Source organism: Rhyacophila brunnea, unplaced genomic scaffold (genome assembly GCF_057557595.1).
Source record: "Rhyacophila brunnea isolate RB1 unplaced genomic scaffold, BYU_Rbru_1.0 scaffold_22, whole genome shotgun sequence".
In the NCBI taxonomy this organism is placed as follows: Eukaryota; Metazoa; Arthropoda; class Insecta; order Trichoptera; family Rhyacophilidae; genus Rhyacophila; species Rhyacophila brunnea.
This window is the reverse complement of record NW_028232882.1, coordinates 14120523-14136158: the sequence shown is the minus strand read 5'-3', so window position 1 is coordinate 14136158 and position 15636 is coordinate 14120523. Positions and strand designations below refer to the sequence as shown.

At 38.9% G+C, this 15636-nt stretch overlaps 1 protein-coding gene across 1 annotated transcript in view; it reads left to right on the top strand.

The window, feature by feature from the left end:
* wge (BAH domain and coiled-coil containing protein winged eye) overlaps window positions 1–15636 on the top strand; it is a 242205-nt gene that overhangs the window by 222180 nt on the left and 4389 nt on the right. Inside the window, exons 8-12 of the mRNA XM_085949795.1 lie at window positions 5234–5371; window positions 7447–10664; window positions 12115–12343; window positions 13539–14491; window positions 15335–15532. Coding sequence (XP_085805921.1) covers window positions 5234–5371; window positions 7447–10664; window positions 12115–12343; window positions 13539–14491; window positions 15335–15532 — 4736 coding nt within the window. The remainder of the gene's footprint in view (window positions 1–5233; window positions 5372–7446; window positions 10665–12114; window positions 12344–13538; window positions 14492–15334; window positions 15533–15636) is intronic.

Sequence of the window (15636 nt, the reverse complement as noted above, 5' to 3'; positions counted from 1 at the left end):
AGAAGGTAGATGGGCTGTAAGTAAGTAATTACTTTACGAGGTAGGTAGGTACCTACCTATTATATGTACCTACAAGAGTCGTAGCTAAAAGACGATTAAAAATAATTTACATTTTGTAAAATACGTAAACACTTAGTGTACGTCCTGAGTGGCAGCGTTCGGCGCAGCGTTGAGCGTTTGGCGCAACTCAAACGTATAACCGTGTGTGAAAATGTTCGTAGACAATGTCTTTTTTTGGTTAAGTATACATTTATACGGTTATACGTTTGAGTTGCGCAAAACGCTCAACGCTGCGCCGAACGCTGGCACTGAGGCCTCACACGTAAACACGGCTTAAGCGTCGCCCTATAACGTTGTGGGTCCCAGGTCTAGCAAATACCTACACATAAGCATTGTTTTTGAGTATATCCTACCTACTAGGTCGAGCAAGTGGCTAACATCCATTTCTCGTAAAAACAAAAGCCTGTTAATACAAACCTTCACTCTGTAGAGGCCCATACTATTAGGATCGTAGATAAGATAATAGATAAGTAGATACCTAGGTACCGTTTTTCTGAGATGAGGCGGGTAAATCCGGCCGTGCTCACCAGAAAATTGAAGGGCGTCTAACGTTCGTTACATAACAGTATACGCATGCTCACATACGGGTGCAGAGGCGAGGCGGGTGTTTGAGGGAAAAGCAAGTAGACCTGCCTACATTCATTGTTCCATTGAGAGTATTGGATAGTAGATAATTATTATTATGCACTATTGTGCCAATTGCATACCTAATTTAAAAATGTAAGTATATTTATAGGTAAATAAATGTTAATCATAGCACAGCCCAATTTATATAATAATAATTACATAAGTATATACTAGGAATGTACATAATTATTATGTCTTTATGACCAAGCTGCCATTGTTATTGTTTTTACTGCAATAACATATTAAATCCACTGTTCTGTTATCTAAATCCCACAATAGAACAAAATTAACATCGAGTAATCACGATCTGTTCATAAAAGAACACGCCTTCGTAATTCAAAATCATCAAACGCGAACACACTTCCATGCACAAATAAAAATTATTTCAAACAACTTTTCAAACTCGCAATCCCCGCCTCCCGTTTCTCTCGCCCCGCCCGCAAACATAGTTGCCCAGACCACTTGGACAACAGGTCGACCAATCGCAGCGCTTTTACGCCTACGAGTGAGCGGGGCTTTATGACAGGGGACGCCCCGCGTTCATCTCGAGATGTTTTGAATGTGGAATAAATTATGGTGTTGCGGTTGTTTTTTTATAGCACTTTTTTTTCTATGGTAAGTTTTGTTTTGTTCGGCAGTTGGTTTGTTGTTGAGGAAATTAAGTTTTAAATGAGATTCCCATTTGTGCAGTTAAGATATTTATTAGGTAAGTAATATATTTCATGACATCCTTTTTGCATTGATTCATCAATGCATTTAGTCCATTGACATTATTAATGGACAACGCACTCAGTACAGTAGCTAGCAAGTAAATTAGCGCATAGCGACATTCGCACATGTAGGTATAGGTCAGTGGTCGGCAAACTCATTAGTCAAAATAGCCAAATAGCCAAATATCAAAAGTACAGCGATTGCGATTTCTTTTGAGAGCCAAATTTCTTAAACTTAAATTATATAATATGTAGGTATCTACATACACTGTTTATTAACTTAATAAGCTTTAGTTAAAGATTTAAGTCTTAATTAAACCATAGGTACACTGAATAAAACTTGATATCATACATAAAAATGATCTTATTTATTGATAAAAATTAAATTGTAAGTAAGGTATTCATAGAATTAAATCATGACAATGACTGACAAACACTCAATATGAATAATGGCCTTGCCTCTCCTTGGAAAGTTTGGGTAAGTCAGGTTTGTATGTTGATATTTTTAATTTTAAGCACGATCCCAGGTTCTTATCAATAAGACGACTTCTCAATTTACTCTTGATTTTCTCTCTTAGAAATCTCTTTACTAACCACAAAACATGCAATATTAACAACATTGTTGGAAGATTGTATTCCGTAATTAAATACAGAACTTGATTTTTCTTGACTCTTCTAAAGTTCCTCAACTGCTTTCTTCCTTGCATCACCGACAGGATACTTAGTGCAAAATGACGTGTGTTTAGTTGCAAAGTGTCCCTCCAAATTTGACTTCGTGCTGTGCGCCAATTTTTCCCGACAAATAATACAGGTCGGTAGGCCATTTAAGTTTTGAATAAACGCCAAAGTCTCAGTCCATTCAACTTTAAATTCACGGTTTCGTCATCCATTCTTCTTTGCAGCCATGTCAAATAGGGCAGAGGGCATTTGTGGCAGAGCCGCACTCAAGGGGGCAAAGAGCCGCATGTCGCTCGCGAGCCGCGTTTTGCCGACCACTGATATAGGTAGACGTCACGCAATTTCCATTATGCGATATCACGCATCGGGAATTTATAGCAATATCACCTTTATTGACAATGGCGTTAGAACAGATTATGCCATTCGGCAGACCCGACAAAAAGTGAGTGTCATTTTTTTTTCCAGATGCTTCGTCCATATTAATGTCATTGATTTAGTCAGATACAAATTGGACATGCTGTCTCTGTCTTTTGACTTATAGCTACGTAGATACCTAAATTTGATCGTGACGAAGGGTGGAGGTAGGCTGTTAAATGAAATAACATAAATGATGCACACTAAACTTTGTCAGTCATACTTACGCATTTGTTTTCATTTAAATAAGACAAACTGACTGCAAAAAAACTGCAAAAACCAAGGCATACGTAGATATCGATTTGAAAAATACTCGTCTATCTATAGCATATCTAAAATTAGGTTATGCAATTAAATCATACATAACTGTGAATATGTTATAGATAGAATACCTAATATTTGTTATCTACTATAGTTTGGTTTAGGCAGGGCTTGATGAATTAAAAAAAATGAACCGATAATTTGTGCAATAAGTAGGTACCTATCTATGTATTCTTAATCCAACGAAAACAAATTAAGTAGGTAGGTATGTATAATACCCATGACTGAAAGAGTGTGCACAATTTTGTCGTATCGCCCAAAATATACATACCAAAACTATTATGGTTTGGTTAGTCAGGGTTGTCTGCTTGCTTTGCTGCTTGGATCATTCTATCTTTGCGAGGGTAATCTGACAAAATACCTGGAGAACATGATAATTATAGACCATCTATGGACTGAAACCGTATGCGGTTTTGAACCGTGTGCCATACTAAGCTTATCTTTTCTGTTCATCTAAATATATTTTCACAAACTAGGTATATTATAAGCATCTGATCGTATCCGTTTATACCATACACTTACACTTACAAATTTAGTAAAAATATATTTTCATGAACAAAAATCATAAGTTTAGTATGGCGCACGGATCTAAACCGCATACGGTTTCAGTCCATGGATGGCCTCTTATAACAGAACATAAATAAACAGAACGATGACAAAATAGAACAGCGATAAACATAACTATGACATTTCAGCAAAAATATAACATTTAATAATATTGAAATTGTCGTAATTCTATATGCTGTAGGTACCTACCTACTTATAGATTTTTAATAACACGGGTTTTCAATACCTACTTGCGGCGTAAAAAATCAAATTAGGATTGTTTGTGCATTCCCAATCGCTGGAAAACCTCAACTCAGTGTTGCCAGCGAGCTATAGGTACCTAGGTGCCTATCTCGTCATCAATCTTAATACCTACGTACCTATGCAGCAGCGATTTTTTTTACGCGGATGACGCTACCGATTCGTCAGAAGATTTAAAAGGGGGCATCAAAACAGTTCAAACCGGTCATGCATTTATTAATTATAGGTACTACCTACCTACTTATTACCAAAATCTTAAGGCTATAGGTACCTCAGTTGAGGCATGGTCTAAAACGATCGTGGCTAGGCGGTGCGCGGATTGCGGGTCGCGGGTGCAAATGACGCATGCTGAACGAAATATAATTTGTCATGTAAATCCAATATGCGTCCATTTAATGTTCTGTTTATACCTAGTTCTATTAGTAACAATAATGATATATTCATTGACATGTTTTCTTTTTAAAGTAAATGGGTAACGTTTTTAGTCATCTTTACACGATTTAAGAATTAATACCCCCCCCGTCACCATCACGAAACAAATTGACGTATTGACACCTCGACGTTCGCTCTCAGACTGCGAGCGAGTCCAAAATTTCGTCGCGCCTAGTGAAAATTATTTGCCGTTTCACTGAAGTATCGCCTTAAACAGTTCCTTGTGTATTTCTCACATAATATTTTGGGCTGGACTGAGTATTAGATAGGTACCTACCACATGGTACCTATCTAGTATCTACTTAATTAAGATCAGGGTATCTATTGTCTAAGATTAGGGTCAATAATTAATATACAAATTAGTTTTATTGCGGACGTAGGCACCTAGGTAGGTACATAAGTTAACTAACCTTTTATTGAATCTGATTTACCTTGCCGTGAAGCCTTGAAGCGGAGCTCGGAGTAGGAGCACGGAGTACTGGAGCAATGTGGTTTTACCCGAAGCAGGAGCGGAACAGGGGCACCGAATATGTGTAGTGCTCTACTGCTCCAGATGTTTTTTTTTATTATTATTAAATTGTCGTCCTAAAGTCCAATGAAAATATTATATTCAGGGAACTCAGTCTTTTCTGTGATTATATTTAACACTTCGCAACACTGGAATTATTTGAAATAAGCCAACACTACCGATTGATAAATAACCTCACTCTTTTGACAGAAGAGGTAGATAATGAAAGACGATTTGCTGTCAGAATTTTGTTTAATACAATCAATAATAAAAATGACGAATAATAAACCTTTTTTTAAAACTACTTATTTTTTATTTTTTAAACATATTTTGTATATCTATATTTAGGTATAAGTAATACCGATTACCTACCTACTTATAAAAAAGGAAATTAGATTTTTGTCATTTCAATGAAAAATTTGGTGTTGAAGTAGGTAGGTATGTTATTTTGGGCCGCGGTTTGTGCGTCACTGGTTTACAGTTTTTTGACACACTATTTTTTATAACAAAAATCTTATAAATAAAACAAAATATGATTCTTTCGAAAGATAGGTAGATAGGTAAGTAGAATATATATTTTTGTGAATAGTTAACTATTACCCAAGTATTTTTATTTTTCAGGTAGGTGTGGACTGTGGGTCTATAAAATTGACATTCTGTTTTTTGTTTGTTTTAGCGCAAATGGCGATGGAGTCGATGGTTGGTTTGGGGTCGCTCGGGGGCCTCGGAGGCATCGGAAGTCTGGGCGCAGCCACCGCTGGTCTGCAGCTCGTCAGAGACCCCAATGGGACGCTACTTTTCATACCAGCCACAGGTAACTACTTATGTACACACGGCAAATGAGAGACCCGTTTGGAGCATATTGTCCAGATCAGTGGTTCTTAACCATTTCGAAGTCGCGGTGCACTTTTGATCATAAGAAAAAATTGTGGTGCACCAAAATCAAATGGTCAGAAAACAAAGAAAAATATGCGGATATAACTTTTATTACAAATTAAACAGATTACATAACAGTCAAAGAAAAAAATATTAACGAAAAGATATATAGGTAAAAACTGTAACTAAAATTACTCTTAGCAAAATGGAATTTAGGTATTTGATGTGAAAATCAATTAATGTGATACCTACCTGAGCTGTTCGGATTTTGCAGATTTCAGAAATATTCGGTCGAATATTTTTGATATAGGTAGCTATCCCCAATTTCTTCGTCTAAATTCGTCTTTAAAAAGTCTTTCTCGTTTTTTAGTTTTTATATGAGTTATTGTTGAGAAACCGAGCTCACACAAATATAATTTTGAAAACTGAACCAAAATTTTCAGTGCCCTCTGTTAGTAGAGAGCTGGATATTTGTCTTAGACAGAAATCCAAAATTCCTCCAAAGTTATTTCAGAAAATTTAATTTTTAGGTTGCGATCCGTTCACAAGGTGGCCAATTCTTCTTCTGCTTAGTACGAAAATTCACAGCTCGATGTATCAATCGTTGCAAATCGATTTCGTATCCAGTCATAATTTTCTACACCTATCTTAGGAAGGAAAGTACCTAATGTGCAATCTTTTCTTCCAATAAAGCTAAATGTTCTGTTATAGCGTAAATAATTCCATAGACGAAATCAAAATTACATTAGATCTTTCGTCGGTTTCCATAATTTCGCGAAGGACGTATCGGTTATCACTATTTCGCGGTGCTTTTATCATTTTTTTCCGCGGTGCACCATTACTCTACGGTGCACCGGTTAAGAACCACTGGTCTAGATTCTAGAATGTTTTCTTGCCTTTTCTCGTAAACAATATTGTAATTATCATAATTGTGTCGCTGCATTTTAAAATCAGCCAAGTCCACCTTTAGGTATTTTTTCTTTTTTGTGAATTGCTGAAGAACTACTGCTTTCTAACATTTCTGCATTATCAAAATGTGGAATTTATTAATTTTAAATATTCTTTACTCGAAATAATATAAACTTTCACCCCTGTGAATGTGTATTTGAGAAAACGAAAAGTTGTTTTTCTCCTATTCATCTATTATGGACTTGGGTGATTTTGAAATCTAGTGACAGAATTATTTTACCATAAATAATTGTTTCGATTATTAGTTGCGATTACAACTAACATCTTCATTTTTATTACCTTTTCAAAGATTTAATGGGAAATTCGACCTAAGTTACCTTTTTTATGATCTTGTTAACTTGTGTGTGCAGTCTTTTAGCTTCGTGATTTTTAATTATTGAATTTATTTGCAATGCTGTTGACTGCACGGCACTGCAAATCCACGTAAACCGGGGCATCGCGACGCTGATTGAATTTGCAGTGTGTCTTGGCCCAAAGAGGTCGATGATGCCCAAGCTTCTTACTGACATGTTTAAGGAGGGATTAGCTAAATCCCCTCGTTTTATATGTAGCTGTGCCAGAGTGTAAACACCTACATAGTAGCTACCTACTGCAATAAAAATCATCATGCATAGCAGTCATGTATGGTGACTTCTAAGATGAGGGATGCTCTTTAAAATAGGTTGGTTAAATCATCAAAACAGCTAGTAAGTAGGTAGCTAATATCAGGATCACTTGTAAATATATTAAAAATATCTTGAAATAGTAAACATTTAAGGAAGCGCCGCATCCACAGCATCTATGGACCGCACGCCACTGATGCATAAATGACTCCCTTAAAAAAATAATTATGCTTTCCGCGATGTTACTCTTGAAACGAAAATTGTATTGGTCTGTTTTCTTTTTTTACTTTCCGCCCATAAGTGGTGCATGACAAGTGTATCCCCACGGGACGTCACTGCAGCTGACGGCCCAATTATTGCAATACGTAGATACCAACCTATTTTAATTCATTCATCTCAACTTCTTTCCATGTTTTAAATCTTCTAATTATTGTTTTTCCAGAGCAATACCAGCAAGCCGTGGTATGGGGACCAGGATACGGTGGGATGGGCGCGGGGGTCATCCTTCCGCCGCCCCTCGCACCTCTCCAGTTCCTCGGAGCCGAACTCCTCACTGCCTCGACCACCCTCCACCACCACACCAGCACGAGGCTCGTCGCTAGGACCGCTCCCCCTCAACCGCCGCCTCCAGTCACGGTGCCCCAGCCGAGACCTCAGCCCATCATCAAGATGGATGAGCAACCGCCTCCAGAGACCGGATTTCTATTGTACCAGCTCGCGGACTGCAGATCTAGACCTCAGTCGCCTTCGTTGACGCCTCCCCCCGACGGTGCGGCCCCGCCCGACGTGCAAGACGCATCCAATCAAACAGACACGCCGACCCCTAGCGAAGAAGAAGAGATCAACAACCAGACCAATAATTGCGGTAGCGATTGCGTTGAAGACGTTAAGCACTTCACGATAGTCCCTCAGAAAACTCTTGTTGTAAATTCGGACACCAGCTGTTCACCGTCCAAGATTCAAATTAAAGTCTTGAGCGGCGAGGAATGCAGTAGAACTCAGATCTTACCGAGTGTCAGTGATTGTGCGACGCAAGTTTCCACGTGTGATTCATCTGTGCAAACGAAACCAGATGTTAAAAGTTCCAATGAATGTGACACTATGATAGTCGAGTATACGGAGAACATAAATGTCGATGCTGATAGAGTCATCAATGGAGCGCTGATTTCTGAAGACTCTAACAGTCAAGAAATTACACACAGTAATGTAAAAATTGTTGTACAGTCGGAAGGTTTCGCTGCTCAAAATACTGAAGACAACAGTGCTAGATGTAATATTAATGTTAGTGATGATATTGTGGAGCGACTTTCGATTCCTGAAGAGACAGCGCAGCCGTTGCAGCAGAAACCGTTGATCCAAGTTGATCTGAGTGGACTAGAATTGCTCTCTAACAGTATTGAGCAATTCGAAACCAGGGCAAAGACTATGGCGGCGCCCTTAGTGAGACCCGTTTTAGATATGCCCTGTTTGAACGATGCCACTTCACAGTTGAATGTGGATGTTAAAAATTCCCTCCATCCTCCGCCCGTTTTAATCTTGAAGACATCTCCTAAATCTCCAAAACCGGTGTCGGTACCGGAGAACGGCCATTTTAATTTCCCTCCGAGTAAAACGTTCAAAAGTAGCGCGGGTGAAGACGGTGGGTCACTGGGAGGACTGAACCTGCTCTGCGCTCTAGCGGAGCAGCGATTCAGAGAAGAAGAAGAAGAGCGGAGAAGCGAACATGGCTCCGTGTCGACCGGTGCCAATGGAGAAAACAATCACGATGAGTATAGTCATGTTTCAAATAATATCAAAGTGGAAAAATTCGATAGGAGCTATCAAGAGTCCTACAAGTTGAGTAAGGCGAAAGACGATTTTACAAGTAAAAGACGATTCGACAGTGACATATTTAAGATGAATAAGTATCATGAGGAGTCCCCCGATCGCCGGAAAGCATCTGATGATGACGAGTCACTGAGAAAAGATCGAGAAACTCCCCGGTACAAATCCGAACGGGACATTGCTGAGAGACGTAGAAGTCTCGACAAGAAATTAAAAGAAAGTTTTTCTGTTCGAACTTCCGGGGAACGGAAATCCTTCGACAAATTGAAGAGAGATCTCGACCAAGACCGCAAATATCCTGATAAACGAAGATTATCAGACAAATGTTTGTCCACGTCTACTGCGGATGACGGAAACGTGATTGAAGAGCCGTGGGATCCGGTCTGCGGTGATTTTGCCGAATGCAGTTGTAAACGGGGAGAAGATCACACGTGCAAGGAGAGATCTATCTGGATGAGCAAGATGAACCGGCTGGAGCAGGACATGATTTTGAAACTTGAGGACCTCCAGAGACAGTACAGAGAGCAGCAGATAGAGCTCAATAAGTTGACCACGAAGAAGGGTTCCGAAGACTCTTTCAAGAGAGGACCAGGCCGGCCCAGAAAGAAGTCGACAGCCTCCGACAAAATCACCTCTCCCGCGCAAGAATGCCGGGATGGCTTAAATTTCAGAAGCAAGCCCGCTCCCGGAATATTTACATCGTCGTTGCCTGGAAACGATACTTCTTTAGAAGAAGACTGTGCCAAAATTCCTCACGCCGACCTGAGACTTGCCAAACTGTCAGAGGACGAAAACAGCAGCATGAACGATCTCAGCAGAGAGAGCCTCATCAGGAGCGTTTCTCCAGTGGCTGACAGCACCAGCAGTCAATCCTCGATAGCTACTTTGAGTTCTTCGAAAAAACGGAAAGTGGGGAGACCTAAAAAGCTTCTTTCCACTCCTGGCTCTAGAATAGCTACCGAAACTATAGTAGCCAAGAAACCGAAATCAAAAAGCAGCTTGGTCGGATATCTTCTCGCGGCAAAGAGATTGAACATATCAACGAATAAAGGTGGAATTATTTATTCAAAAACGAATCCTCCGAGACCCTATGAAGATGAAATCAGTCCTAAAAAGATCAGGAATTATAAAGGTTTAAAGTTGAAGACGAATCTTAAGCCTGCTGAAAACTGCTACTCGAGTCCAGCGAGTTCAGTATCAGAGTACAAATACCCGGTGGGCTACGATGTGAAGCAGAAATATGCGTCCCTCTTGAGCGGGGAATCCAACACCGGAAGTAAAATGAGACCAAAGCTGAAAGCCGAACCCAAACTCAAGGACTATTCCGAAGAAGACGAGGTCAACAATGACTGGTGCGGCTCTCAGTCCAATTTGACCGATGTCAAATCTCAAAGTTCTTCAATGGAAAGTCTCCAAGAGGTTCACTTGAAGAACAAACAGAAGACAGATCAGTTGGCCCTGAAACACAAGAAAGTTATAACACCCAAGATTACCCTGCCAAAGAAGAAGCGAGGATTTAAAGAGTATAATAATTCAAGTGATAGTGAAGATGAGGTGACTCCGAAGAAGAGAAGAATGAGTAAGAACATTGATCTGATTGTTAAGGAGAATATCGATAATGCAATCGTTAAGAAACCGGTCGTTCAAGGAAAGTGTGCCCTCATGTTGGACCAGATGGGCGCTGAAGACGTAAGGGTCTTAACGGCGATGGGAGGTCTCTTCTACGCCGGCCTCTTGAGAGCCGTCCGCGCCCCCGATGTCTATGCGGTCACCTTAGACCGAGAACGGGGGAATCGCCCGCACATTTTGTCCAGAGAAGAAGCTCTCAGAGATACTGTGAGTGATATTTTAAATATTATCTTTTGTTATTTACAATGTTTTTGTCCCGTGTTTTTTTAATGGAAAACATGTGGAAATGCTCTGACAAACAAGCAATAATAATTAATATTGACATGTTTGCAAGCAAACGTTTATCTTCTAATTTTATCTAGCTGATTTGACCTTGTGGATTGTCCAAATTACTAAAAGGTTTGTTCTCATGGCACTGGTGCCATATATTTTATCTACGAATGTTTGATGCAAACAGTAATAAAAATAATTTTAAATAGAAACCATGTAAATTTTATTATTACATCAATGTGACCGCAAACATTAAGATGTATAGAATGTCATGAATCACATTATGCTATTTCTGTTCATCGGCTGTTCAACAGAATATAGCAAAAAACATGTAAACAAACACGATGCGCGTTAGAACATGTCCATAGACTAGTAACAGTTAACATCCGTTAGTCTATGGTAGCTATCACAGAACAGATTAATAAATATAAATGTAAAAGCCATCGCCATGGACCAAAGTTCTGAGGGTAGTTTATGGTATGACCGCCATAAAACCCAAGTAAAAAAAAACCACGTTGACTGCTCTCAAAGATTGAAAGCACATTACATTAACGTGACAAACTAAAATTCATATTAATAACTATTGGAAATAGCATATTCTTTAACATGTGTTTAAGTTTATCTCATATTTTTCCACACTCAAGATATTTAGCGTGTTATGTCACACCCAGTAGGGTAAGCCAGTTCCCAATAATTTTATCGTCTCTGTTCTGGCAGAACACACTAACCGGAGAATACTAGTTTTGAGTAATTTGACTTTGAAGTTGTTAAAATGTTTGAAATGGTCTATCATGTGAGTTTATTAAGTAATCGTAAAAAGGATGACTTTAAAATAAACGACTGTTTATTTATTAAGAAGGTTTCCAGACAGTAAAGTTTGAAATAAGGATCATTTTAGGTATAACTAACTCAATATGTCATTTTTTCGAATTAGTGTCTTCTGCCAGAACAGTGACGTTATGTTCCCTGGTAGCTATGGATGCTATGTAAGCATTTGCGGGAATTCAAATATTTCAAGTGTCGATTAAATGCACAAATACGAAAGATTAGTTGTGTTAAATATGTCTAATTATTATTATTATCCATAATGTTAACAGCCGACAACTCAACATGATGTAAGAATTTCTTGCCAAGTCAATAAAAAAATATAAATGAATCTAGTATAACTAATGTCATAACTGTATCTGCATACGTCTACGTCAATCTACTGATAAAGTTTATACATAATATTAACTATGTATATTGTACAGTTTTCATACTTTTACCATTGTCAATTATGTCAATAAAAAAATATTTTAATAATCACCAGGAAATCTAAATCTATACCGACATCATGATACGAATTCATAGTTGTGCACCTTGCTAAATTAGTTCACTTTTCTCTCAGATTCTGGAAGTATTTCCGACGTCCACGGCAGAGCTGGTTCCCGGCACGCGACTCTGCGCTTACTGGTCACAGCAGTACCGCTGTCTGTACCCGGGCACCGTCGCCGAACCTTCCACCCCCGACCCTCTCTCCGATGACAAATTTGTTCCCGTCGAGTTTGACGATGGAGACTCCGGGAGGATCGCCATCGAAGATATTCGATTACTGCAGCCTGATTACCCCATTGTTGGTACGGGCATATTGCATTTATTACTACATATGATTTTAGAAATGGTTGTAAACATATGACCTGCGTTGTATGAATGTTATAATCATGGCCCGCACAAGGGGGGGGGGCTGACAGGACTCTAGCCTAGGGGCCCGGGCTCAGGAAGGGCCCGGCGTGACGAGTCGACCGATAAGTGAGATAAACACAGACCACAAATTTGCTCTAATAGTAAAAAAAGTCGCCTGCAATTACTTTAATTTTTTTAATTTAAATCATTGTTTTCTACAATTATAATTGTAGAAAACAATAATATTTGATTGTACGATGCAATTTTTAACTGTGTGCCGATACTCGACAACTCCATAATTGAAGTGGATGTAGGACATATTAAAAATACAAAAAATCGCTAAAAATACACCTTAATTTTACCGCGTACACCATGGAAAACGCTATTGTAGCGCGGCACACTGCCTTTACCCTTTGCGATAGGTAGGGGGCCCGCCAAACATCCTAGTCTGGGGCCCGCTTCAGGATGTGGGGGTTATGGTTATAATACAATACTATAAGGTAGGTACCTACTGCTTGTTTTAAATATAAACACTGATAATCCATTTTTGACAAAATGACTTGTTGCATTTTTAGATTTACATTTACAGTGTATCATTTGAATTAAAATTTTAACTTGCCTGTTATCTATAATTACAGTTTAGTTAGTTTAGTTGTTTAGTATGTGGTGAATGACACATTGATGCTCATAGATTTTAACAATCAGGTTTTAGCATTTCCTGTTGGCATATACAATGTTTTTACTTGGCACAGGGCATAACAGTGTCAGAAACAATCCTCGAAGAATATTATTACTGAGTAACTGCAATAAAAATGAGCAAATTACTGAAAATTTGCTTGCATGTGATTTTTTTATCACTTCTTAGTGTCACTTTAGTTGTTTTTGAAGTAAAACTTCTTTGAAGAAGAAATTATCAATTTCTTGAAATGAAGTGAGGCCAAAATTCATCATGAAATATGGTAAAGTATCATAACAGTATGATGTGCGAGGAAGTGTTCTATTCATTTCGAATGCACATAAAGACTATATTTATGATGGTGACATTCATGGAACATTTGATTTAATTTTAGTCTCGGAGACCTGCTGACCTTAAAAAATGACATCCTGATCGTTGGTTAATTTTTAATGTTACGGTTTGTCACATTGCAGAGTATGATTTGAACCCTCTTCTGACCCTGACCAAGAGACGCCGCCAGACCAGCGTCAACAGCACTGAAGAAAAGAAAATCAACACTTCTGTCAGTTCCACCAATTCCTCGGATCAGACGAACCCCCCATGCCCTTGCCCCACTCCTAAGACGCCCAATCTCGACGTCTTCGTCTCCACATCCGAACAATCTCAACTTGAAGCCGAATTCAGCCACCGGGAAAGAAAGAGACTGAAGAAATACAAGAAAGAAAAGCTGAAGAGAATGCTATCAAAAAGCGGAGACGAAAATACAAACGGGGATGATTACATACGGAAGAAGAAGAAAAAACATAAGTGTTGCGATGATCATTGTAAACATCGGAAACACCATAAGAAACATCACAGAAAGCATAAGAGACATCACCACTCCAGCTCCAAAGAACAATCGGAATCTTCCAGTGAAGATCCTACTAGAAGTGCGATGCTAGCCACGGCTTTCGACCAATCACCTTTCTTTGCCACTAAAGATGTCACCGTAAAAATCAGCACAGTCCTACCAATGACAGATAGTGTGGAATGTCTTCCTAAAGACAGTACGGTATCTTCGAATGATCCACCGGTCGAAGATGCGGTTAATAAGACTCCGGTTAAAAAGAAACCGGTTGTCAAGAAAACTCCACAGAAAGCCAAAAGACTGAATACTGGAAAGAATGTTACCGGCATTATGGAGCAGAACGGTTGTCTGGAATTCGCTACAAATTTGGGTCCAAGGCAATCTAAGCCTGCGAATGTGGTGAAGAAAATTAAAATAACAGCTAAAGGGAGAAGTTTGAAAAAGCAGAATTTGAAAGACAGCGGTATTGGGTTGGACGGGGATGAAGGAAATGGAACTGTTAACGGTGCGGCTGATGATGATGAAGAAAAAGACCAGTCTTCTGTCCAAGGAAGTCCAACGGCTAAAGTCAATGGAAAGGTATTAAGTGTTTTATCACGGTTGTTTGTTTTATAGTTTTTTACGTCATTTTGACAGTTGCTTTGCGTATAACTTCTGTAATCCACTTGCGTAAAACAGCTATTCTATAATTCTTGTCTGTTCAATTCTACATGCTCTAATGCGGATTTATTCCAACTTCGTAACACCCAATAACACTGTTTCGTTATATTTCCGAAATAACCCCAATGTGTTACATATTCTTTGAGCAAAATAACTATATGCGGTTATTTGAAAGATGAATCTTTCAGATGGTTTCATCGGGTTGGAAGTGTGATATACAGTCAAACTCGGTTATTACGATCACATATATAGCGAGATCTCGGATGTAACGAGGAAACATTCGTTGACACTTTAGTTTATGATTTTCTCCATACATTTATTCACTTTTATAACGAGCTACTTATCGGATATACCGAGTTAAAAATCGTCCAAGGTTTGTGAAGTCAGTAGGTATCTACCAGCGTTCATTGCAATAAACAACTTCTTTTGTAGTTTATGATTGCCATGCTTGTTTCGGGGAAAAATTCTAATTGTGTATTTTTGTTTGAATTGTGACTTTTTCTGTTATGTGACCGCTCATTTAAAAATACCTATTCTCTGATATAACGAGTAACGCTTATAATGAGCAAATTCAGTCGGTCCCATCCTCCTCATAATAACCAAGTTCGACTGTATATTCAACATTTGTGAATATGTACAAATTTTTCCATTGTATATTTACTGGTTACTATGTTGGTTAAGCTCTCTTGAACACCTTCTTAGGCTTACAATAAATTCACAAGTCAGTTTGTCACTATGTAATATTATTTCTTGATATTTCAGAAGGGCAAGAAGCGCTCGAGTTCTTGTGCATCGGAGGGCAGCACACCAAACGGCAGCGCAAGCAAGATGGCCGCCTTCTTGCCGGCGGGGGCACAGCTATGGGGATGGACAGGGACCGGGCACAAAAGACGGCAGGCCAGAGGCAGGGCCCGAAAGTGCTTTTACCGTACAATACAGAGGGCTAATGAAATTATCAATGTGAGCTTTATTTCTAGTTTCATAGCATTAAAACAGTGAGTTTATTATTTATAGTTTGGTATATCAAAGGGCATAAGGGACATTTTGGTGAAAATTAATTATTT